Raw genomic sequence first — 25,993 nt, 5'->3', positions numbered from 1 at the left:
TGCAGTCAACATCCACAGTGATTTTAGAGCCTAAGAAGAGGAAATCTGTAACTACTTCCACCTTTTCCCTTTCTGTTTGCCATGAAGGGATGGAACCGGATGCCATGGTCTTTGTTTTTTTAATATTGAATTTTAAGCTGGCTTTTTTGCTGTCTTCTTTCACCCTCATCAAGTGGCTTTTTGCTTCCTCTTCGCTTTCTGCCATTAAAGTGGTATCATCTACATATCTGAGGTTGTTGATATTTCTCCCAGCAATCTTGATTCCAGCTTGTAACTCATCCAGCCCAGCATTTCACATGATGGGCTCTGCATACAAGTTAAAGAAACAGGGTGATAATAAACAGCCTTGTCGTATGCCTTTCTCAATTTTGAACTAGTCAGTTGCTCCATACAAGGTTCTAACTATTGCTTCTTGACCCGCCTACAGGTTTCTCAGGAAACAGATAATACGGTCTGGTATTCCCATCTCTTTAAGAGTTTTCCACAGTTTGTTATGATCCACCAGTCAAAGGCTTTAATGTAGTCAGTCAAACAGAGGTAGATATTTTTCTGGAATTCCCTTGCTTTCTCTGTGATCCAGCAAATGTTGGCTGTTTGATCTCTGGTTCTTCTGCCTTTTCTAAACCGAGTTTGAATATCTATGAGTTCTCAGTTCACATACCACTGAAGGCTAGCTTGAAGGATTTTGAGTATTACCTTACTAGCATGGGAGATGAATATAATTGTCCAGTAGTTCGGACATCTTTAGTATTACCCTTGGGATTTGGGATGAAGAGTGAAGTTTTCTAGTCCTGGGGCCACTGCTGGATAGTCCAAATTTGCTGACATATTGAGTGCAGCACTTTAATAGCATCATCGTTTAGGATTTTAAATAGCTCTGCTGGGATTCCATCATCTCCACTAGCTTTACTGACAGCAGTGCTTCCTAAGGCCCAGTTGACTGCACGCTTCCAGAATGTCTGGCTCTGGATGAGTGATGACACCAACGTGGTTATCTGAGTCATTAAGATCTTTTTTGCACAGTTCTTCTGTGTATTCTTGCCATCTCTTCTATATCACTTCTGCTTCTGTTGGGTCTATACACTTTGTGTCCTTTATTGTGCTCCTCTTTCTATGAAATGTTCCTTTGATATATCCAGTTTTCTAGACGAGATATCTAGTCTTTCCATTCTGTTGTTTTCCTCTGTTTCTTTGCACTGTTCATTGAAGAAACACTGTTCATTCTCCTCTGACCTTGCATTTCTCTCAAACTCTGCATTCAGTTGAGTATACCTTTCCCCTTCTCCCTTACTTTTCAAGTCTCTTCTTTCCTCAGACAACCACTTCGTAAAGCTTGCTCAGACACTTTGCCTTCTTGCATTTCTTTTTCTTTGGGATGGTTTTGCTCACTGCCTCCTGTACAATGTTACGAACCTCTGTCCATAGTTCTTCAGGCACTTTATTTACTAGATCTAATCCCTTGAATCTGTTCGTCACCTCCACTGTATAAGCAGAAGGGATTTGATTTAGGTCGTACCTGATTGGCCTAGTGGTTTTCCCCACTTTCTTTAGTTTAAGCATGAATTTTGCTGTAAGGAGCCGATGACCTGAGGCACATCAACTCCAGGTCTTGTTTTTGCTGACTGTATACAGTTTTTCCATCTTCGGCTCCAAAGAATGTAATCAATCTGATTTGATATTGACAGTGATGTCCATGTGTAAAGTCATCCCTTGTTTTGTTGAAAAAGGGTATTTGCTTTGACCAGTGTTTTCTCTTGGCAGAATTCTGTTAGCCTTTGCCCTGCTTCATTTTGTACACCACGGCCAAACTTGCCTGTTACTCCAGGTATCTTGACTTCCTACTTTTGCATTCCAGTCCCCTTTGTTAAATAGGACATCTTGTGCTGTTAATTCTAGGAAGTCTTGTAGGTCTTTGTTTAACTGATCAACTTCAGCTTCTTCCACATTCATTGGGGCATAGACTTGGATTACTCTGATGTTGAATGGCTTGTCTTGGAAATGAACCGAGATCATTCTGTCATTTTTGAGGTTGCATCCAAGTGTACTGCATTTTAGACTCTTGTTGATTATGAGGACTGCTCCATTTCTTCTATGGGATTCTTGCCCACAGTAGTAGATATAATGGTCATCATAATTAAATTCACGCATTCCCATCCATTTTAGTTCACCGATTCCTAAGATGTCAGTGTTTTCTCTTGCCATCTCCTGCTTGACCACATCCGATATACCTTGATTTGTGGACCTAACATTCCAAGTTCCTATGTAATACTTTTCTTAGTAGTATTGGATTTCACTTCATCACCAGACACATCCACAGCGAAGTGCTGCTGCCGCTTTGGGCCAGCCGCGTCGCTGTTCCTGGAGCTGTTACTAGTGCTGCTGCCGCTTCGGGCCAGCCGCGTCGCTGTTCCTGGAGCTGTTACTAGTGCTGCTGCCGCTTCGGGCCAGCCGCGTCGCTTTTCCTGGAGCTGTTACTAGTGCTGCCGCCGCTTCGGGCCAGCCGCGTCAGCCGCGTCGCTGTTCCGGGAGCTGTTCCCAGCAGCTGTCGCTCCTCTCCTCCAGCGGCTTCTTGGACACCGCCCAGCCTGTGCGCCTCCTCTTTCGCTGTCGTACCTCTTTGCCTGTTCATACAGTTCACTGGGTTCTCACGGCAGAGTCCTGGAGTAGTTTGCCATTCCTTCCACCAGGGGACCATGTTTTGTTAGAACTCTCCACTTCATCGTTTGTGTTTGTGGCCCTACATGGCGTGGCTCATAGCTTCCCTGAGTTTGACACACCCCTTCACCACTACAAGACAGTGATCCCTGAAGGGGCTAATTGGTTCCAGGAACTGTAGATAATTTAGCTGAATATTTTAAGTAAAATAATAAAACGAATTGGCCTATATAGAAATAAGTCATATTTTGAATTAATATTTTCTGCTCTCCTAGGTCTGTCATATGGAAAAGTTAAAATGTCTTAAATAGTCAACAAGAGAGGGTCAAGTAGTTTGAATAACTTAAAAGTCTGTTAGTCATATTTTTGTTGTTCAGTTGCTCAGTCATGTCCCACTCTTTGTGACCCCATGGACTGCAGCACGCTAGGCTTCCCTGTCCTTCTTATCTCCTGGAGTTTGCTCAAACTCATGTCCATTGAATTGCTGATGCCACCTAGCCATCTCATCCTTCTCCTGTCCTCAATCTTTCCCACCATCAGGGTCTTTTCCAATGAGTCAGCTATTTGCATCAGGTGGGCAAAGTGTTGGAGCTTCAGCATCAGTCCTTCCAATGAATATTTAGGGTAGAACTCCTTTAGGATTGACTGGTTTGATCTCCTTGCTGTCCAAGGGACTCTGAAGAGTCTTCTCTAGCACAATTTGAAATCATCAGTTCTTCAGCACTCAGTCTCTTGATGGTCAGACTTTCATATCCATACATGACTACTGGAAAAACCATAGATTTGACTAGATGGACCTTTTTTGGGAAAGTAATATCTCTGCTTTATAATACACTGTTTAGATTTGTCATAGCTTTTCTTCCAAGAAGCAAGTGTCTTTTAATTTCATGACAGCAGTCACTGTCCACAGTGATTTTGGAGCCCCAAAATATAATACCTGCCATTGTTTCTGTTTTTTCCCCATGATGTGATGGGACCAGATACCATGACCGTAGTATTTTGAATGTTGAGTTTTAAGCCAGCTTCTTCACTCTCCTCTTCACCCTCATGAAGAAGCTCTTTAGTTTCTCTTCGTTCTCTGCCTTTAGAGTAGTGTCATCTGCATATCTGAAGTTACTGATACTTCTCCCAGCAGTGTTGATTCCAGCTTGTGCTTCATCTAGCCCAGCGTTTGACATGATTTACTCTGCATATAAGTTGAATAAGCAGGGGACAGTTTACAGCCTTGATGTGCTCCTTTCCCAATTTTGAACCAGTCTATTTTTCCATGTTCAGTTCTGTTACTTCTTGACCTGCATACAGGTTTCTCAGGTGGCAGGTAAGATGGTCTGATATTCGCATCTCTTTAAGAATTTTCCATTTTGTTGTGATCCACGTAGTCAAGGTTTTAGCATTGTCAATGAAGCAGATGTTGATGTTTTTCTGGATTCCCTTCGTTTTTCTATGGTCCAGTGGTTGTTTGCAATTTGACTTCTGGTTCCTCTGCCTTTTCTAAATCCAGCTTGAACATCTGGAAGTTCTTGGTTCACATACTGTTGAAGCCTCGCTTGAAGGATTTTGAGCGTTACCTTGCTAGCATGTGGAAGAGTGCAATTGTGCAGTAGTTTGAACATTCTTTGGCATTACCTTTCTTTGGGATTGGAATGAAAACTGACCTTTTCCAGTCCTGTGTCCCCTGCTGAGTTTTTCAAATTTGCTAGCATATTGAATGCAGCACTTCACAGCATCATCTTTTAGGATTTGAAATAGTTCAACTGGAATTCCATCACCTCCACTAGCTTTGCTTATAGTGATGCTTCCTAAGGACAACTTGACTTCCCATTTCAGGATGTCTGACTCTAGGTGAGTGATCACACCATCTGGGTCATGAAGATCTTTTTTGTACAGTTCTGTGTATTCTTGCCACCTCTTCTTACTGTCTTCTGCTTCTGTTAGGTCCATACCATTTTTGTCCTTTATTGAGCCCATCTTTGCATGAAATGTTCCCTTGGTATCTCTAATTTTCTTGAAGAGATCTCTAGTCTTTCCCATTCTATTGTGTTCCTCTATTTCTTTGCACTGATCACTGAGGAAAACTTTCTTCTCTCTCCTTGCTATTCTTTGGAACTCTGCACTCAGATGGGTATATCTTTCATTTCTCCTTTGTCTTTTGCTTCTCTGCTCTTCTTAGCTATTTGTAAGACCTCCTCAAACAACCATTTTGCCTTTTGCATTTCTTTTTCTTGGAGGTGATTTTGTCACCATCTCGTACAGTGTTATGAACCTCTGTCTACAGTGTTTCAGGCATTCTTGTCAGATCTAATCCCTTGAATCTGATATCTCTACTGTGTAATCATAAGGGATTTGGTTTAGGTCATACCTGAGGACCTAGTGGTTTTCCCTACTTTTTCTATTTAAGTCTGAATTTTGCAGTAAGGAGTTCAAGATCTGAGTCACCATCAGCTCCTGCTCTTGCTTTTGTTGATAGTATACAGATTCTCCGTCTTTTGCTGCAAAGAATATTTTCAACCTGATTTCAGTATGGAACATCTGATGATCCATGTGTGTGTAGAGTCATCTCTTGTGTTGTTGTAAGAGGGTGTTTGCTATGACCAGTGCATTCTTTTGGCAAAACTCTGTTAGCATTTGCCGTGCTTCATTTTGTACTCCAAGGCCAAACTTGCCTGTTGCTCCAGGTTATCTCTTGACTTCCTACTTTTGCATTCTAATACCCTGTTATGAAAAGGACATATATTTTTGATGTTAGTTCTAGAAGGTCTTGTAGGTCTTCACAGAACCATTCTTCATCTTCTTCAGCATTAGTGGTTGGGGCATAGACTTGAATTACTATGCTGTTGAATGGTTTGCCTTGGGAAACAAATGGAGATCATTCTGTCATTTTTGAGATTGCGCCCTTGTACTGCATTTCAGACTCTTGTTGACTATGAGGCCTGCTCCATTTCTTGTAAAGATTCTTGCCCACACTAATAGATACAATGGTAATCTGAATTAAATTCGCCCATTTCTATCCATTTTAGTTAACTGATTCCTAAAATGTCGATGTTCACTCTTGCCATCTCTTGTTTGACCACTTAAAATTTACCCTGATTCATGGACCTAACATTCTAGGTTCCTACACAGTAAGTACTGTTCCTTACAGCTTTGGACTTTACTTTCACCAACAGATACAACCACAACTGGGCGTCATTTCCATGTTGACTCAGCCTCTTCATTCTTTTCTGGAGCATTTCCTCGCTCTTCTCCAACAGCAAATTGACCTGGGTAGTTCATCTTTCAGTGTCATATCTGTTTGCCTTTTCATGCTGTTCATGGTGTTTTCAAGGCAAAAATGCTGAAGCAGTTTGCCATTCCCTCCTCCAGTGGATCACATTTTGTCAGGACTCTCCACCATGACCCGTCCATTTTAGGTGGCCCTACATGGCATGACTCACAGTTTTATTGAGTTATACAAGCCTGTGATCCATGTGATCATATGGTTAGCTTTCTGTAATTGTGGTTTTCCTTCTCTCTGCCCACTGATGAGTGAGAATAAGAGGCTAGTGCAAGCTTCCTGTTGGGAGAGACTGGCTGTGGCAAAAACTCAGTTTCACTTTGGTGGCAGGGCCATGCTCAGTAAACGTTTAATCCAATTAGCTGCTAATGGGTGGGACTGTGCTCCCTCCCTGTAGTTTGGCCTGAGGTGGCCCAGTCCTGGAGTCTTGTAGTCTCTATGGAAGGGGTATAGTCTCTGTTAGGCCTAATGACAACCTCCTGCAAGAGGATTTGTGCCAACAAGCTGCACCTCCTAGGACTGCTGGCAACAGTATCCCTGTCCCCATGGCAGGTCACTGCTGACCCGTGCCTCTCCAGTAGATCCTCAAACACTGAGGCAGGTCTGGCTCAGTCTCATGAGGTGGTTACTGCTCCTTTCTTTCCCTGGGTCCTGGTGAGCACAGAGTTTTGTTTGTGCCTTGCAAGAGTCTCTGGCTAGTGCAGAAGAACAAAACTACAGACTAAACCTAAACCAGAGAACTGGTATAATTGGCTTAAAATAAATAGGGAAGAAAAGAATTGGAGTCAGAAAAAAAATCTGGATTTTTTTTTTAATAATTTACTTAAATTATAATTATTAGAAAAGCATTCACAAGAATCTATCCAAAATAAAGCATATCTCCACACAAAGACATGAAAGCAAATCTTCATAGCAGCGTTTGTCATAATGCCCCAAACTGGAAATAATCCAAGTGTCCATCAACTGATAATGGATACAGACAACAAAATATGGTATATTCATATTCCAGAATACTCTTTAGCAATAAAAAGGAATGAGTGCTGATCCCTGCTTTATTATTCATGAACCTCAAAAATATGCTAAGTAAAGGAAGCCAGATGCACGAGACACATATTGATTCCATTTATGAGAAATCTCTAAAAAGGCACATTTGTAGAGGCAGATATCCTATCAGTGGTTCTCTGGGTTACAAGTGGCAACAGGAATTAACTGCAGACATCTAGGAAGAAACTTTTTGGGTGATGGAAACCTTCTAAAACTGGATTGTGGTGTTGGTTGCTCAGCTCTGTTAATTTATTCAGGTCATTGAATTCTATATTTAGAATTGGTTAGATTTATATGTAAGTTTTGTGTATCTAATTAAAGCTGTTTTTAAAAATATGTGCAGTCATTACAGAAAATACTGATAAAAGAGATTAATTAAAGTGGATCTCTCCCAGTCAAATTCTTCAAGTGGATTATAGCATTCCAGTTTCCTTTCAGTTTGTGTATGATCTCATTTTTCTTCAAAAATACAGTCATATAAGATTCAGTCACTTCCCAGGTGAGGACACTCTCTTAGGAAGAATAAACAAAAACTTAATATATAATAAAAGGCAAGGCAGATAGTCAAGATCACTAAGTTCAATTCAGTCACTCAGTTGTGTCCGACTCTTTGCGACCCCATGAACCGCAGCACGCCAGGCCTCCCTGTCCACCACCAACGGCCGGAGTTCATCCAAACCCATGTCCATTGAGTTGGTGATGCCATCCAACCATCTCATCCTCTGTCGTCCCCTTCTCCTCCTGCCCTCAATCTTTCCTAGCATCAGGGTCTTTTCAAATGAGTCAGCTCTTCGCATCAGATGGCCAAAGTATTGGAGTTTCAGCTTCAACATCAATCCTTCCAATGAACACCCAGGATCAAGATCACTAAATCTGAAGTTAAATTTTGGTCAGAAAGGAAATTGATCCTGGAATAGGAAGACAGATCAGTTACCTAGTATTTCAGTAGCATAATTCTGCTTAAGGATATAAAGTTTGATGCAGTTTCTTTTTTTTTCTTTTTTAAGTTAATTTACAGTATTGTGTTCATTTCTCGTGTGAAGCATGTAATTCAGGTGTATGTGTATATGTATATATTTTTCATGTTCTTTGCCATTATAGTTTATTGCAGGGTATTGAACATAGTTCCCTGTGCTATACAGTAGAACTTTATTTATCTATAGTAATTAGTGTCTCCTAATCCCAAACTTCTAATTTATCCCTCTCCTACCCCTTTTCTCCTTTGTAACCATCAGTTTGTTTTCTGTGTCTGTCTGTTTCTGTTTTTTAAATAAGAGCATTTGTATAATATTTTAGATTTCATATCCAAGTGATACTATATGTTATCTGTCTTTCCGTGTTTGACTTAACTTCACTTAGTATGATAATCTCTAGGTCTGTCCATATTGCTGGAAATGGCATTATTTTATCCTTTTTTTTTATGGCTGAGTAGTAATCCATTGTATGTATGTACCACATCTTTATCCATTCCTCTGTTGATGGACACTTAGGTTGCTTCCATGTCTTACCTGTTGTAAATAGTGCTGCTTTGATCATTGGGTGCATACATTTTGAATCATAGTTTTGACCAGTTTATATACCCAGAAGCAGGATTGCTGGATCATATGGCAACTTTAGTTTTTTAAGGAGCTTCCATACTGTTTTCCATAGTGGCTTTACCAATTTATATACCCATCAACAGTGTAGGAGGGGTCCCTTTTCTAACACATCCTCTCCAGTATTTATTATTTGATGATAGCTCTTCTGACCCACGTGAGGGTGATACCTTATTGAAGTTTTGATTTGCATTTCTCTAATTACACTGAGCATCTTTTCTTGTGCATATTGGCCATCTGTGTGTCTTCTTTGGGTCTTCTATTTGGGTCTATTTGGGTCTAATGTCTATTTGGGTCTTCTGCACGTTTTTTGATTGGGTGTTTTTTTTTTTTTATTGAGATACGTAAGCTGTTTGTATATTTTGAAGATTAATCCCCTGTTGGTCACATCATTTGCAGATATTTTCTCACAATATGTAAGCTGTCCTTTCATTTTGTTTATGGTTTTCTTTGCTGTGTAAACACTTGTAAGTTTGAATAAGTCCCATTTGTTTATTTTTGCTTTTATTTCTGTTGCCTTAGAAGGTTGACCTAAGAAAACATTGCTACAATTTATGTCAGATAATATTTTGCCTGTGTTCTCTTCTAGGTGTGTTATGGTGTCATGTCCTACATTTAAGCCATTTTTAGTTTTTTGTGTGTGTACGGCATGAGGGAGTGTTCTGATTTCATTGATTTACATATGGCTCTCCAGCTTTCCAAACACCACTTCCTGAAGAGACTCTTCTCTGTGTATATTCTTGCCTCATTTGTCAAAGATAAATTGACCATGGGTGGTGGGTTTATTCTCAGCTCTCTCTGTATTTTGTTATGGGGGGCTTTTTTTTGCCATGTGGCTTGCAGGATATTAATTCCCCAATCAGGAATTGAAACTCTGCCATCAGCAATGGAAATGCAAAGTCCTAACCACTGGACCACCAGGGAATTCCTTGGGCTCTCTTTTCTGTTCCATTGATCTAGATGTCTGTTTTTGTGCCAATACCATGCTGTTTTGATTACTATAGCTTTAAATTATTGTCTGAAGTCTGGGAGGGTTGAGCTTCCTGCTTTGTTCTTTTTTCTTGGGATTGCTTTGGCAATTCTGGGTCTTTTATGGTTTCATATAAATTTTAGGATTTTTCTGGTCCTGTGAAAAATGTCGTGAGTAATTTGACACAGACCACATTAAATCTGTAGATTGCTTTGGGTACTGTGGTCATTTTAGCAATATTAATTCTTCCAGTCCAAAAGCATGAGATATCTTGCCATTTGTTTGCATCATCTTCAGTTTCCTTTGTTAATGTTTTGTACTGAGCGTTTAAGTCTTTCACCTCTTTGATGAGGTTTATTCCTAAATATTTTTTGATGCAATTTTAAAAATTAAAAATATTTTTTACTTGCTGTTTCTGATACCTTTCATTATTAGTGTAAAGAAATGCAACAGATTTCTATATGTTAATCTTGTATCATGCTACCTTGCTTAATTCGTTTATCAGTTTTAGTAGTTTTTGTGTGGAGTCTTTTGTTGTTGTTCAGTCACTTAGTCATGTCTAACTCTTTGCAGTCCCATGGACTGCTGCATGCCAGGCTCCCTGTCCTTCAGTATCTCCTGTAATTTGCCCAAACTCTTGTCCATTGAGTTGGTGATGCTATCCAATCATCTCATCCTCTGCCGCCCCTACCTCCTTTTGCCTCCATTCTTTGCCAGCATCAAGATCTTTTCCAGTGAGTGGCCTCTTTGCATCAGGAGGCCAAAGTATTAGAGCTTTAGCTTCACCAACAGTCCATCCAATGAATGTTCAGAGTTTCTTTCCCTTAGGGTTGATTGGTTTGATCTCCTTGCTGTCCAAGGGATTTGCAAGAGTCTTATCCAGCACCATAATTTATAAGCATCAGTTCTTCAGTGCTCAGCCTTCTTTGTGATCCAACTCTCAAATCCACATATGATTACTGAAAAAACCATAGCTTTGTACATCTGTGTCTTTTTCTGTACAGACTTTTGGACTCTGTGGGAGAAGGCAAGGGTGGGATGTTGTGAGAGAAGAGCATCGAAACATGTATATTATCAAGGGTGAAACAGATCACCAGCCCAGGTTGGATGCATGAGACAAGTGCTCAGGGCTGGTGCACTGGGAAGACCCAGAGGGATGGGGTGGGGAGGGAGGCGGGAGGGGGGATCGGGATGGGGAACACATGTAAATCCATGGCTGATTCATGTCGATGTATGACAAAAACCACTACAATATTGTAAAGTAATTAGCCTCCAACTAATAAAAATAAATGGGAAAAAAAAAACATAGCTTTGACTATACAGACTTTGTCGGCAAAGAGATGTCTCTGCTTTTTAATATGCTTTCTAGGTTTGTCATAACTTTCCTTCCAAGGAGCAAGTGTCTTTGAATTTCATGGCCGCAGTGCTTTTCTGCAGTGATTTTGAAGCCCAAGAAAAGAAAATCTGTCACCATTTTGACTCTTTTATCTTCTATTTGCCATGAAATGATGGGGCCAGATGCCATGATCTTAGTTTCTGAATGTTGAGTTTTAAGCCAGTGTTTTCACTCTCCTCTTTCATGCTCATCAAGAGGGTCTTTAGTTCCTCTTCACTTTCTGCCATTAGAGTGGTGTCATCTACATATCTGAGGTTGTTGATATTTATCCCAGCAGTCTGCATTCCAGCTTGTAATTCATTCAGTCCAGCATTTCACATGATGTACTCTGCAAAGAAGTAAAATAAGCAGGGTGACAGTATATACAGTCTTGTTGTATTCCTTCCCCAATTTGGAACCAGTCCATTATTCCATGTCCAGTTATAACTATTGTTTCTTGACCTGCATACAGGTTTCTCAGGAGACAGGTAAGGTGTTTCCATCTCTTTAAGATTTTTCCACAGTTTGTTGGATCCACACAGTCAAAGGCTTTAGTGTAGTCAATGAAGCAGAAGTATATGTCTTTGTGGAATTCTCTTGCTTTTTCTGTAATCCAGCGAATGTTGGCGAGAGATCTCTGGTTCCTTCACCTTTTCTGAAACCAGCTTGTACATCTGGAGGTTCTTGGTTCACGTAACTGCTAAAGGCCAGCATGCAGCATAAGCTTGCACAATTGTACAGTAGTTTGAACATTCTCTGTCATTGCCCCTCTTTGGGATTGGAATGAAAACTGACCTTTTCCAGTTCTGTGACCACTGCTGAGTTTTCCAGATTTACTGACATACCGAATGCAGTATTTAACAACATCATCTTTTAGGATTTCAAATAGCTCAGCTAGAATTCCATCACCTCCACTAGCTTTGTTCATAGTAATGCTTCCTAAGGCCCGCTTGACTTCACACTCCAGGATGTCTTGCTCTAAGTGAGTGACCACACCGTCATGGTTATCCAGGTCATTGAGACTTTCTTACATAATTCTTCTGTGTATTCTTGCTATCTTTTCTTAATCTTTTCTGCTTCTCTTAGGTCCTTACAGTTTCTGTCCTTTATCATGCCCATCCTTGCATGAAATGTTCCCTTAACATGTCCAGTTTTCTTGAAGAGATCTCTAGTCTTTCCCATTCTGTTGTTTTCCTCTGTTTCTTTTCATTGTTCGCTTAAGGCCATCTTGTCTCTCCTTGTTCTCTGAAACTCCACATTCAGTTTGATATATCTTTCCCTTTCTCCCTTGCCCTTAGCTTCTTTTTTCAGCTATTTGTAAAGCCTGCTCATAACCATTTTGCCTTCTTTCATTTCTTTTTCTTTGGGATGGTTCTGGTCACCCCTTCCTGTAAAATGTTATGAACCTCCATCTGTAGTTCTGGCACTCTGTCTATGAGATGTAATCCCTTGAAACTGTTCACCTCCACTGTATAATCATAAGGTATTTGATTTAGGTCATACCTGACCTAGTGGTTTTCCCTACTTTCTTCAGTTGAACCCTGAATTTTGCAATAAGGAGCTCATGATCTGAGCCACAGTCAGCTCCCAGTCTTGTTTTTACTGACTGTATAGAGCTTCTCCCATATTGGGCTGCAAAGAATATTGACCATCTGGTGATGTCCATGTGTAGAATCATCTCTTGGAATCTTCTGAGTTGTTTATATATGATATCATGTCATCTGCTTATAATGAAAATTTCACCTCTTCCCTTCCATTTTGGATACCTTTTATGCTTTTTCTTGTCTTATTCCTGGAGCTAGGACTTCTGATACTCTGTCGAATGGAAGTGTTGCCAGTGGGCACGCTTGTCTTGTTGCAAAATTTTGTTAGGAAGGTTTTTAGCTCTTCACCATTGAGTATTACCTTATCTGTGGATTTGTCATACATAGCTTTTATTATGTTGAGATATGTTCTGTCTTACCCACTTTGGTAAGAATTTTTATCATGAATGGGTGTTGATATATGGTATCATGTCATCTGCTTATAATGAAAGTTTGTCAGATGCTTTTCTGCATCTGTTGAGATCATGTGGTTTTGTGTGTTCTTTTGTTTATATGGTTTATCACATTCATTTGCATATGTTGAACCATTCTTGTGAACTTGTGATAGATTCCACTTGGTCATGGTATATGGTCTTTTTTATGTGTTGTTTGATGCAGTTTGCTAATTTTTTTTGATATTTTTTGCATCTATATTCATCAAACATACTGACCTGTAATTTTCTTTTCTTTTTTTTTTTTTTTGATGGTGTGTTTGGTTTTGGTATCAGGGTGATTGTGGCTTCATAGAATGTCTTTGGGAGTGTTTCCTCCACTTCAGTCGTTTGGAAGATTTTGAGAAGGATTAGTATAATCCTTTGTATGGTTGGTAGAATTTGCCTGTGAAGCCATCAAGCCCTGGACTTTTGTTGTAGCAAGCTTTTAAATTAAAGATTCTATTTTACTTCTAGGGATAGGTCTGTTCAAATTATGTAGTTCTTCTTGATTCAGTTTTGGTGGGCTGATTTTTTTTCTAGTTTTTTAAATTGAAGTATAGTTGTTTGTAGTGTTGTGCTATTTTCAGGTGTATCTTTGTCTAATTTTTGTATCAGGCTGATGGTAGGTAGCTTCACAGAATGACTTTTGGAGTATTTCCTCCTCTTCAGTATTTTGGAAGAGTTTGAGAAGGATCATTATAAGTTCTATGTATGCGTGGTAGAACTCATTGAAGCCATCCAGCCCTGTACTTTTGTTTGCAGAGAGTTTTTTGTATCATTATTATTCCTACAGATTCTATTTCACTTATAGTGATCAGCCTGTTCAAATTATCTGTGCTTAATTCAGTTTTGGTGGACTGTATATTTCTAGAAACTTGTCCATTTCTTCTGGGTTGTCTAATTTGATGGCTTGTAATTGTTCATTGTATTCTCTTATAACAGATATTTTGTATTTCTGTGATATTGGTTATTTCTTCTCTTTCATTTCTTGTTTTATTTGGTTCTCTCTTTTTGTTCTTGGTGAACCTGGCTAGAGGTCTGCTAATTTTGTTTACCCTTTCAAGGAACCAACTCTTGGTTTTATTGATTTTCTTTTCCTATTTTTTTTAATTTCCAGTATAGTTAATTTACAGTGTTGTGTTTCAGGTGTACAACAAAGTGATTCAGTATTATTTGTATATGTATATGTGTGCATATATATATTCTTATTCAGATTCTTTTCCCTTATAGACTATTACAAAATATTGAATACAGCTCCCTATTCTACACAGTGGTTCAGTTCAGTCACTCAGTCGTGTCCAACTCTTTGCAACCCCATGAACCGCAGCACACCAGGCCTCCCTGTCCATCACCAACTCCCAGAGTTTACCCAAACCCATGTACATTGTGTCGGTGATACCATCCAACTATCTCATCCTCTGTTGTCCCCTTCTCCTCCCACCCTCAATCTTTCCCAGCATCACAGTCTTTTCAAATGAGTCAGCTCTTTGCATCAGATGGCCAAAGTTTTGGAGTTTCAGCTCCAACATCAGTCCTTCCAATGAACACCCGGGACTGATCTCCTTTAGGATGGACTGGTTGGATTTCCTTGCAGTCTAAGGGACTCTCAAGAGTCTTCTCTAACACCACACTTCAAAAGCATCAATTCTTCTGCACTCAGCTTTCTTTACAGTCCATCTCTCACATCCATACATGACTACTGGAAAAACCATAGCCTTGACTAGACGGACCTTTGTTGGTAAAGTAATGTCTCTGCTTTTTAATATGCTGTCTAGTTTGGTCATAACTTTCCTTCCAAGGAGTAAGTGTCTTTTAATTTCATGGCTGCAGTCACCATCTGCAGTGATTTTGGAGCCAAAAAAATAAAGTCTGACACTGTTTCCACTGTTTCCCCATCTATTTGCCATGAAGTGATGGGACCAGATGTCATGATCTTAGTTTTCTGAATACTGAGTTTTAAGCCAGTTTTTTCACTGTCCTCTTTCACTTTCAAGAGGCTCTTTAGTTCTTCCCTTTCTGCCATAAGGGTGGTGTCATCTGCATATCTTAGGTTATTGATATTTCTCCTGGCAATCTTCATTCCAGCTTGTGCTTCCTCTAGCCCAGTGTTTTCTCTTGATGTGCTCTGCATATAAGTTAAAAAAGCAAGGTGACAATATACAGCCTTGACGTACTCCTTTTCCTATTTGGAACCAGTCTATTGTTCCATGTCCAGTTCTAACTGTTGCTTCCTGACCTGCATACAGGTTTCTCAAGAGGCAGGTCAGGTGGTCTGGTATTCCCATCTCTTTCAGAATTTTCCATGGTTTATTGTGATCCACACAGTCAAAGGCTTTGGCATAGTCAGTAAAACAGAAATAGATGTTTTTCTGGAACTCTCTTGCTTTTTCAATGATCCAGCAAATGCTGGCAATTTGATCTCTGGTTCCTCTGCCTTTTCTACAACCAGCTTGAACATCTGGAAGTTCACAGTTCACATGTTGCTGAAGCCTGGCTTGGGTGGCGGTTTAATCACTAAGTCATGTTCAACTCTTGTGACCCCATGGACTATAGGTCGCCAGGCTCCTCTGTCCATGGGATTTTCCAGGAAAGAATACTTGAGTGGGTTGCCATTTCTGTCTCCAGTGGAACTTCCTGACCCAGGGATTGAACCTGTGTCTCCTGCACTACAGGTTTTCTCCTGCATTGTAGGCAGATTCTTGACCAGCTGAGCCACCAGGGGAGCCCATGCTATACAGTAGGTTCTTGTTTATCTGTTCATGTATAGCAGTGGTGGTTTAGTCACTAAGTCATGTCCGACTCTTGCAACTGCATGGATGACAGCCCACCAGGCTCCTCTGTACATGGGATTTCCCAGGCATGAATACCAGAGTGGGTTGGCATTTCCTTCTCCAGGGGATCTTCCCCACCCAGGAATTGACCCAAGGTCTCCCAGGTTGCAGGCAGATTTTTTACCATCTGAACCACCAGGTAAGCCCTATATATAGTAGTGTATATGTATTAATCCCAAGCTTTTCATTTATCCCTCCCCTGTTTCTCCCCCCATTTTCCCCTTGGGTAACTAAATTTGTTTTCTGTGCCTATGGGTTTCTATTTTGAAAATAAGTTTATTCATATCATTTTCTAAAATTTCACATATAAGCAATATCATATGCTATTTGGCTTACTTCTGTTAGTATGACAGTCTGCACTTCCATTAATGTTTCTGCAGAAGACAGCATTTTTCTTATGGCTGAGTAACACCCCACTGTGTGTGGGGGGGTGTATCACATCATTTTTATCCTGTTATCTGTCACTGAGCATTTAGGTTGCTAAATGGACATTAGGTTGCTGTGCTGCAGTGAATATTGGGATGCATTTTTTTTCAAAGTATAGTTTTGTCTAGTTGTATGCCTAGTAGTGCAATTACAGGATCACATGGTAGCTTTGTTTTTAATTTTTTTTAAGGAACCTCCATATTGTTCTCCATAGTCCCTGTACAGATTCACATTCTTACCAACGGTGTAGGAGGGGTCCTTTTTCTCTACACCCTCTCCAGCATTTATTTGTAGACTTTGATGATGGTCATTTTGACTGGTATTAGGTGATACCTCATTGTGGTTTTGATTTGCAGTTCTGTAATAATTAGCAATGTTGAACATTATTTCATGGGCCTGTTGGTCATCTGTATGTCTTTTATGGAATGTATGTCTTAAGTATTCTTCCCATTTTTTCATTGGATTATTTCTATTTTTTTTTTAATCTCTTATTTTATTGATTCTTCTTTAGCTTCATTATTTCCTTCCTTCTGTTCATTGTAGGTTTTATTTTTTCTTCTTTTTCTAGTTTTTTTAGATGTTAGGTTGTTTAATTCAGATTTTTCTTGTTTTTGGAGAATGGCCTGTATCATTATGAACTTCCCTCTAAGGGAATTGCTTTTGCTGCATCCCAGAGATTTTGTATGGTTGCACTTTCATTGTCAGTTATCCCAGGATATTTTCAGCATTCCCTTTTGATTTCATCATGACCCATTATTTTTTTAGTAGTATGTTGTGTCGTCTCCACTAATAGTTTGGTTTTTTTTTTCTTGTTTCTGTTTCTGTGGTCGATTTCTAGTTTCCTACTGTTATGGTCAAAAAAGATACTTGAAATAATTTCTGCCTCTTCAGTTTGTTGAGGTTTGCTTTATAGCCTCATCTGTGGTAACTCCTTGAAAATGTTCCATGTGCACTCAGAAATTATGTGTATTCTTGGATCTTTTTAATGTAGTGTCCTGAAAATATCAATTAAATCTGTTCTAGTGTGTCATTGATTTTCTGTCTGGAAGGTCTTGCCATTGATGTGAATATGGTGCTAAAGTCTCCTACTATTATTGTATTCCCATCAATTTCTCCCTTTATGTCTGTTAGTATTTGTTTTATGTATTCAGATGCTCCTGTGTTGGGTGTATATATGTTAACTAGTGTAATATCCTCTTATATTGATCTTTTCATCATTATTTAGTGTCCTAGTTTATCTTTTTTTATGGTCTCTATTTCAAAGTTTATTTTTCCTCATGTGAGTGTTGCTAGCCTCTCTTTCTTGCCACTGCTGTTTGCATGATATACTTTTATCCATCCCCTCACTTTTAATCCATATGTGTCATTTGCCCCCTAAAGTGGATCTTTTGTAGGCAACATATTGTAGGCCCTTTTTTTTCATCCAGTGTGCCACTCTTTGGATTGGAACATTTAGTCTATTGACCTTTAAGGTAATTATTGGTATATATTTCCATTTTAAACCTTGTTTTCCAGTTGTTTTGTATTTCTTAATGTTTCATTTTTCTTTTTGTCTTTCCTTTTGTGGTTTGATGTCTTCTTTTGTATTATGCTTTCGTTCTCTATTGGGTTTTGTGAATCTATTGTGTATTTTTAATTTGTGATTACCCTATTTTTCAGATGTTTTAACACATTCCAAACCCTTGCTTCAAACTGGTAATCATATAGGCTCAAACATACTCTTAAAAATCTATATTTTACTACTCTTCTCCCCCATATTTTATGATTTTGATGTCCTTTTTCACACCTTCATGTTTATCCTTTTGCTGGTCATTGTAGTTATTGTCACTTTCTTTCACAATATTTTTTTAATCTGTGTAGTGGCCTATTTAAGTGGTTTACTTTCCAGCTGTGATTTTTTTCCCCCCTACAGATTCTTCCTTATTTTCTATTTAAAGAAGACCTTTCAATATTTCTGTTAGGGTAGGTTTAGTATTGCTGTATTTTTTTTTTAGCTTTTTGCTTGTCTGATAAATTCTTTCTCTCTCCTATTTTAAATGACAGTATTGCTGGTAGAGTTTGCTAAGTTGTAGGTTTCCCTTTCAAAACATCAAATGTCACTTTCTTCTGGCCTGAAACCTTTTGTAGAGAAATCAATCGATAGGCTTAAGTGGGTTCCCTTTGTAACTGTTTTTACTTCTGCTGACTAGAAACCTTTCTCTAACTGCTATTTTAATTATAATATGTCTTATTTTGGGTTTGTTTGGGTTCATCTTTTTTTTGGGGGGGGGAGCTTCTGTGCTTCCTTTACCTGGATATCTGTTTCCTTCCTTAGATTTGGGAGATTTTCAGCCATAATTTCTTTCAGTGTTTTCAATCCCCTTTTCTCTTCTCCTGAGATCCCGTTACGCATAGATTAGAACACTTTATATTATCCCATAGGTCTCATATATTGCTTTCATTTGTCTTTTTGTCTGCTGCTCTTATTGGGTGATTTCCATTATTCTACCTTCCAGATCATTTATTCATTTTCTGTATCATTCAGTTTGCTATTTATTGCCTTTAACTTGGCTTTAATCTCAGCAAATGAGTTTTCTAGTTTTTCTTGATTCCTCTCTGTAGTTACTAGTTACTTGTTACAGAGATCTGCATTTCTATTGATAACCTTTCTTAATTCTTCAGTAGTTTTATTACCTCCTTTTTGAATTCAGGTTCTAGTAGACTGGAGAAGTTTGTTTCATTTTTCTGTTTTTTCTTTTCCTTACTGGGGAGTTGTCTTGATCTTTTAACTGGGTATGGTCCCTCTTCATTTTACTTACATTTTTCTGACTCTGTTAATTTAGAAATAGCTATCTACTGTGGTCTTGGAGGACTGATTTTATGTAGGAGCATCCCTGGGTAGCCTGCATGAATCTCATATTTGGGGTGAGGGCTCTTTTAGTACAGGTGCCTGTCAAGTCTTTTCTCAGTGTGTGCTGGCCGTTATCCCCTTGATGGGGGTGTGACTGGTGCTGTGACCAGAGCTTCCAGTGGATACTGAGCAGGGCCTCCTCTTGGCTCTGTGGTTCTCAGAGCCCTGCTGGGAGCAGAGCTGCTCCTCAGGTGTTGGAGTAGAAGTCCCCAGATCCATGTCAAAGCTGTGGTATGAGAAAGGCAGGACTGGAGTGTTCCCACTGGGAGAGAAGCCACTGCATAATTCCTCCGCAGAAGCTGTCCACTGGGAGTGCACTCTGTGGTGCTGCTTGTCAGTCATCGTGTGGGCTCATAAAGTACATTGTTGGAATTGCCCTTGCCCCTTCTCAACCATGGGAATGCAAGCAGTTGGCCTGGGTTACCCTCAGGCACTGCTCACAGAACCACTAGCACAGATCTACAGGCTCAGGTCCCCTGTAGTTAGGCACCTAAGCTGTCATGGTCACACACCTGGACCTGCCATGAGAGCTACAGACCCCAGTCCCACCTGTGTATGTTCTTGCCCCCAAAGCTTGCAACTGTTCGTGCCAGACCTGCCCCAGCCACAGGAGCGCCAGTAATCTGTTGTATGTCCAACAGGTGCTGAGCTTGCAAAACCACCAGCATGGCATAAATCCATAGATTGATCAGCGCTGAGACGTAGCTCAGATTTCAGCCCCACTTCCAAATGTGGGCATCACTTCAGCTCTTGCATCCTCCCAGAGCTCATAAAGGAAGAGCCACACTACTGTGAGCACACAGAGATTAAAGATGCTCTGGTGGGGCCCTGCCCTTCCCTTCTCTCGAGCGTTACCCTATTAACAATGGGGCTTCTACAGCAGACTCAGGCTCAATCCTGTGTACACCTCTGAAGCACACTCCACCTCCTTCAGACTGTTTCTGCACAGCCAACCCCTGTCCTCTCCCTAGGTTTGTCCCCTGGACCCCAAGTTTCAGCACTCAGCCCGTTACGTCCACTAGCAGACGTGTGTCCTTGGCTGGGGATTGCAGCGAGGTGGTCAGGACCGTTAGTGCCAATCTCTCTCTGTTCTGCCTGTGGCAGACTAGTTACTGCACTCTGCTCTGAGTCTCTGAAGCTCTCTTTCCGTCCTGGTGGACATTTCAGCCAGTGAAAGGGGTTCCCAGGGTGAAGGAAACTTTCCTCTTTCACAGGTCCTTCCTGAGAGCCTAGAGCCTGTCCCAACTTTTTTTCTTCCTACCCAGATTCTTGGTGATCTTTCTTGCAACTTTGTTTGTATGAGGTCTGTCAGCTTTCAGACGGTATTCTGTGAGAATTACTCCACATGTAGATGTATTTTTTATGTATTTATGGGAGGTAGATGTGTTTATCTTTTCCACCATCTTGATCGCTGGTATAATTTTTGCCTTCATTTTTTTTTCTTCTAAATTCATTTGTTTTTCATAAGCTAATCATCCTAGTTTATTTAATTCCTAACTATGTGCAACTCTATAATCAGTAAAAAGGTTTTTATTTTGTTTCCTCTACATAAAGGCCTACAACAGTGAATTCTTTGATTTCAAGATATGGATTTCAGGAGCAGCTTCTTTACTGTGAGTTTGATTTAAATTGCATTTCACTTAATTAGCTTTTGAATAGACTAAATATAAAACTTAACTAATTATAATATTTTTACCTCTTTTAATCTTAAAACATTAAAATATTTCTAGTTGTGAAGTTTATCTGTACCATTTTTCATGTATGTGTCTTATCTGTTATATCCACCATTTAGTATTAGGTACCTCAAGAGGAATGAAATTTTTTTTAAATTGTGTATGTGTATAAAATACTGTGCTGTGTGTATGCATATATAGAGAGATTTTAAATTTTAGGATTAAGAATAATTTTCACTTTGTTTCTTAACGTTTTTTAATAAATTTTTTTATGAAATTAAGTGTGTGGAGGCTTCCCTGGTGCCTCACATGGTTAAGAATCTGCCTGCAATATAGGAGACCCAGGTTCAGTCCCTGGATCAGGAAGATCCTCTGGATTAGGAAATAGCAACCCACTCCAGTATTCTTGCCTGGAAAATGCCATGGACAAGAGGAGCTAGTATCATCCATGGGGTGTTTGGCTAAAAAAATTTTACAAAAAGCTTATAGCATTAAAAGTATATTCTTAGCATTTAAAAAATACAGTAATCTCTCTAAAATAATGTTGGTCCATTGACTATTTTGTGTGTCTGTGAAACTCTCTTTTTCAAACTTTAATTTTGTATTGGTGTACAGCCGATTAACAATGTGGTAGTTTATATGTATATGTATGACTGAGTTCTTTCGCTGTTCATCTGTGAAACTCTTAAGAGGTTTTGAAGGGTTTTTTTTTCCCCCTAAGCTTGACTGGAATAATTTTTTAAAGCAGTGGCTTAATTTTTCAACTCAGGTATACCTGCTGTACAAGTATAAGAATTAAAATAAATAATAGAAAAGAAATTCAAATACAGAACCAAAAATTTAATTTTTATTCTATGTTTTACAGAATGTGGAGATAAATTTTTTAAGACAAATTTAAAATTAAAAATGTGATGTATTTTGGAATCTGCTTAATTGGGTTTGGTGAAATTTCATTATAATGTAAACTTCTTTAAGTAATAACTGATAACTTGATAATTTTGGTCTGAATTTAGCTTGGATTTGTGTTGTACAGTCACACAAAATCTTAAATTATGTGTTTGAAATTTAGACCTTTCTGATGTATTCTGATTTACTCAACAATGGAATTCTGAAATTCATTTTTAAACTAATTTTTATTTCTGTTAAAGGCTAAGTTTCCTGAATCATTTTGTCCCAGACATCTTTTGAATGTTCTTGTTGGTACACTTAGAAATAACTCCTTCCTATCTGCTTTATCTTTTTTTTAGGGGATTGATATTTAAAACAACAAAGTGTGTAGTTAAATGTTACAGTTTAAATAAAAAGCATAAATTTCCCACCAACAGTGTAAGAGGGTTCCCTTCTCTCCACATCCTCTCCAGCATTTATTGCTTGTAGACTTTTGGATAGCAGCCATCCTGACTAGCGTGAAATGGTACCTCATTGTGGTTTTGATTTGCATTTCTCTGATAATGAGTGATGTTGAGCATCTTTTCATGTGTTTGTTAGCCATCTGTATGTCTTCTTTGGAGAAATGTCTGTCTAGTTCTTTGGCCCACTTTTTGATCAGGTCTTTTATTTTTCTGGAATTGAGCTGCAGGAGTTGATTGTATATTTTTGAGATTAATTATTTGCCCATTGCTTCATTTGCTATTATTTTCTCCCATTCTGAAGGCCGTCTTTTCACCTTGCTTATAGTTTCCTTTGTTGTGAAAAAGCTTTTAAGTTTAATTAGGTCCCATTTGTTTATTTTTGCTCTTATTTCCAATATTCTGGGAGGTGGGTCATAGAGGATCCTGCTGTGATTTATGTCAGAGAGTGTTTTGCCTATGTTTTTCTCTAGGAGTTTGTTTCTGGTCTTACATTTAGATCTTTAATCCATTTTGAGTTTATTTTTGTGTATGGTGTTAGAAAGTGTTCTAGTTTCATTCTTTTACAAGTGGTTGACCAATTTTCCCAGCACCACTTGTTAAAGAGGTTGTCTTTTTTCCATTGTATATCCTTGCCTCCTTTGTTGAAGATAAGGTGTCCAGAGGTTTGTGGATTTATCTCTGGGCTTTCTATTCTGTTCCATTGATCTATATTTCTGTCTTTGTGCCAGTACCATACTGTCTTGATTACTGTGGCTTTGTAGTAGAGCCTGAAGTCAGGCAGGTTGATTCCTCCAGTTCCATTCTTCTTTCTCAAGATTGCTTTGGCTATTCAAGGTTTTTTGGTATTTCCATACAAATTGTGAAATTATTTGTTCTAGTTCTCTGAAAAATATCGTTGGTAGCTTGATAGGGATTGCATTGAATCTATAGATTGTTTTGGGTAGTATACTCATTTTCACTATATTGATTCTTCCAATCCATGAACATGGTATATTTCTCCATCTATTTGTGTCCTCTTTGATTTCTTTCACCAGTGTTTTATAGTTTTCTATATATAGGTCTTTTGTTTCTTTAGGTAGATATAGTCCTAAGTATTTTATTCTTTTCATTGCAATGGTGGATGCAATTGTTTCCTTAATTTCTCTTTCTGTTTTCTCATCATTAGTGTATAGGAATGCAAGGGATTTCTGTGTGTTAATTTTATATCCCCCAATTTTACTATATTCATTGATTAGCTCTAGTAAGTTTCTGGTGGAGTCTTTATGGTTTTCTATGTAGAGGATCATGTCATCTGCAAAGAGTGAGAGTTTTACTTCTTTTCCGATCTGGATTCCTTTTATTTCTTTTTCTTCTCTGATTTCTGTGGCCAAAACTTCCAAAACCATATTGAATAGTAGTGGTGAGAGTGGGCACCCTTGTCTTGTTCCTGACTTTAGAGGAAATGCTTTCAATTTTTCACCATTGAGGATAATGTTTGCTGAGGGTTTGTCATATATAGCTTTATTATGTTGAGGTATGTTCCTTCTATTCCTGCTTTTTGGAGGATTTTTATCATAAATGGATGTTGAATTTTGTCAGAGGCTTTCTCTGCATCTGTTGAGATAATCATATGGTTTTTATTTTTCAATTTGTTAATGTGGTGTATTACATTGATTGATTTGCAGATATTGAAGAATCCTTGCATCCCTGGGATTTAAAAATAAATAGATAAATAAATAAATTTGCTGTTAATGGCAGCACCAGTAGGTGGCAGAGTTGAAGTTTGGACTTAGGCTATCTGGATCCATACCTATCCTCTTAACCATGGCATTATACTTCTGTTATAGTTAGGGTTTAAATGTGTTGCCTCAGCTTAAACAGTGGAAGTGTAATTTATACAGATTTTCATGGCTTCATTTTACACTGTTGATTCTAATAGGATCCAGGTGTCTTGATTTTCTAAATATGAGAATATTGAACTTGGTTACACCAGTGATTGTGTATTATCTATTCTGAAATTGTATAGTCATCTACTTTTAATCATGAGATAGATAATGGAATGTTTTTTCAAAATAACTCAGACTAAACAGTTCAACATTAATATTAATTAGTTTGAGTTACAGTTCAGCATCTTTAGCTAGTTGACACATTTTCATGAATTTATGACATGAGTATTCTCATAAATGGCAGGAAAGTTTTGTCTAAAATATGATGTCTTTATTTAGTATGCAACTTGAATTTTAAATTGCTTTTTTTAAGGATAGTAAATAAATGGTGAAATTGTAAAGTGCTTTACTTTCTGAGATTTTTACCTGCTCTGTTTCTGTTTGTTTTTCTTTTAAGCTGTTCTTGAAGAACTTGTTAATAATGGACGCTTACGAGGCACTGTGGTTGGTGGGAGACAGGATAAGGCAGTGTTTATCCCTGACATTTACTCCAGAACACAGAGTGCTTGGGTGGATTCTTTTCTCAGGCAGAATGGCTATCTCGGTAACTTTTTTTTTTCTTTAAACAAAAAATCATTTTTAATGTTAAACACATTCTTAGAAAAACTGTATTAACCCTGGGAGTGAGTACACATGTACTTTACTGTTGGCCAACAGACTAGAGTGGTTCTCTTTGAATGTGAAGGTAGTCACATTGAAGGTTTTTGTGAGTCATGTAACTGAGTTTAATTCCATTGTCACTGAACAGTTGTAATGTAGAAAGGCCAAAGCTAGTATTGATTGTTACCAGCCTTCCAGTAATGTGATACTATATATCAAATACTTCCAGTTCTTTTTAATTCTTAGAGTAATTGCTTTTATAACACAATTTATGAAGTTGCCGGGTTTACATAATCTTAGAAATACTTTATTGGCTGTCAGTTTTATCATTTTTATTAGTTATCCAGTATTTCAGAAACATTGAAGTTATACTAAGTTCTTTTTCTGGGGTTCCATCATTTGAATGAAATACATTGATTGAATTTAATCATTAAAACAAGTAGTGCATGTGTGTGTGTATGAGTCAGTCAGTCATGTCTGACTCTTTGCTACCCTGTGCACTGTAGACCACCAGGCTCCTCTGTCCATGGGGTTCTCCAGGCAGGAATACTGGAGTGGGTTGCCGTTCCCTTCTCCAGGGGAATCTTCCCGACCCAGAGATCGAATCCAGGTCTCCTGCATTGCAGGCAGATTCTTTACTGCCTGAGCCACTAGAGAAACCCAAGAGATAAGTTACCTAAAAATAAGTAAATCTGTCAGTCATTAGCGTTCAGTTTAAATGTGTGCTCAAATGAGTACTGGCTTGACTTACGTTTTCTTGACTTGACTTTCTATAATGTGCCTTTGCAGTTCTTCAGCCAAGGACTTGAATTAAAATTTTGTTGTAATTAATTTTCTTTTATTATTTGAGGACAGAGAGAGGTTGGTAGCTATCTCCAGTAACTTTAATGGCTGCACATTTAAGTCTTAAATATTTTACTTTTTATATACTAGATCTTTTACTAGTATAAATTAGACTAGAAAATTGCTATTGTCAGTTGTCTGATAAAACATTTGAAAAATAAATTCCATTCCTTTAGCTAACTGTGATAAGCAAAATTTCAATTTTTGTTTCTCTAATCATTACATTCCTTTATCCTCAGTTCTGTTTTTATTGCCCTTTTGTCTTTTGTCCTCATCCTTCCCTTCAACTCCTCAGTTGGAGAGTAAAAGACAAAGCAGGATTAATGAAGTACTTGAACCAATTTATCTACAAATATGTTCAGCAATAAAAATTTGGGAGTGTAACATAGGGCCCCAGTGGCTCAGCAGTAAAGAATCTGCCTGCAGTGCAGGAGATGTGGCACGAGCAAGGGTTTGATCCCTGGGTTGGGAAGATCCCCTAGAGAAGGAAATGGCAACCCTCTCTAGTATTCTTGCTTGAAAAGTT

The 25,993-nt window shown here is 38.6% G+C and overlaps 1 protein-coding gene across 1 annotated transcript in view; it reads left to right on the top strand.

Annotated features, from left to right (window-relative positions):
* Positions 1 to 25,993, top strand: part of UFL1 (UFM1 specific ligase 1) — a 63,878-nt gene that overhangs the window by 23,123 nt on the left and 14,762 nt on the right. Inside the window, exons 7-8 of the mRNA XM_070450096.1 lie at positions 20,629 to 20,687; positions 24,422 to 24,568. Of these exons, the coding sequence (XP_070306197.1) occupies positions 20,629 to 20,687; positions 24,422 to 24,568 (206 nt within the window). The remainder of the gene's footprint in view (positions 1 to 20,628; positions 20,688 to 24,421; positions 24,569 to 25,993) is intronic.

Source organism: Odocoileus virginianus, chromosome 19, assembly GCF_023699985.2.
Source record: "Odocoileus virginianus isolate 20LAN1187 ecotype Illinois chromosome 19, Ovbor_1.2, whole genome shotgun sequence".
NCBI lineage: Eukaryota > Metazoa > Chordata > Mammalia > Artiodactyla > Cervidae > Odocoileus > Odocoileus virginianus.
Note: the sequence above shows the minus strand (reverse complement) of the source record. Positions and strands in the feature narration are given on the sequence as shown.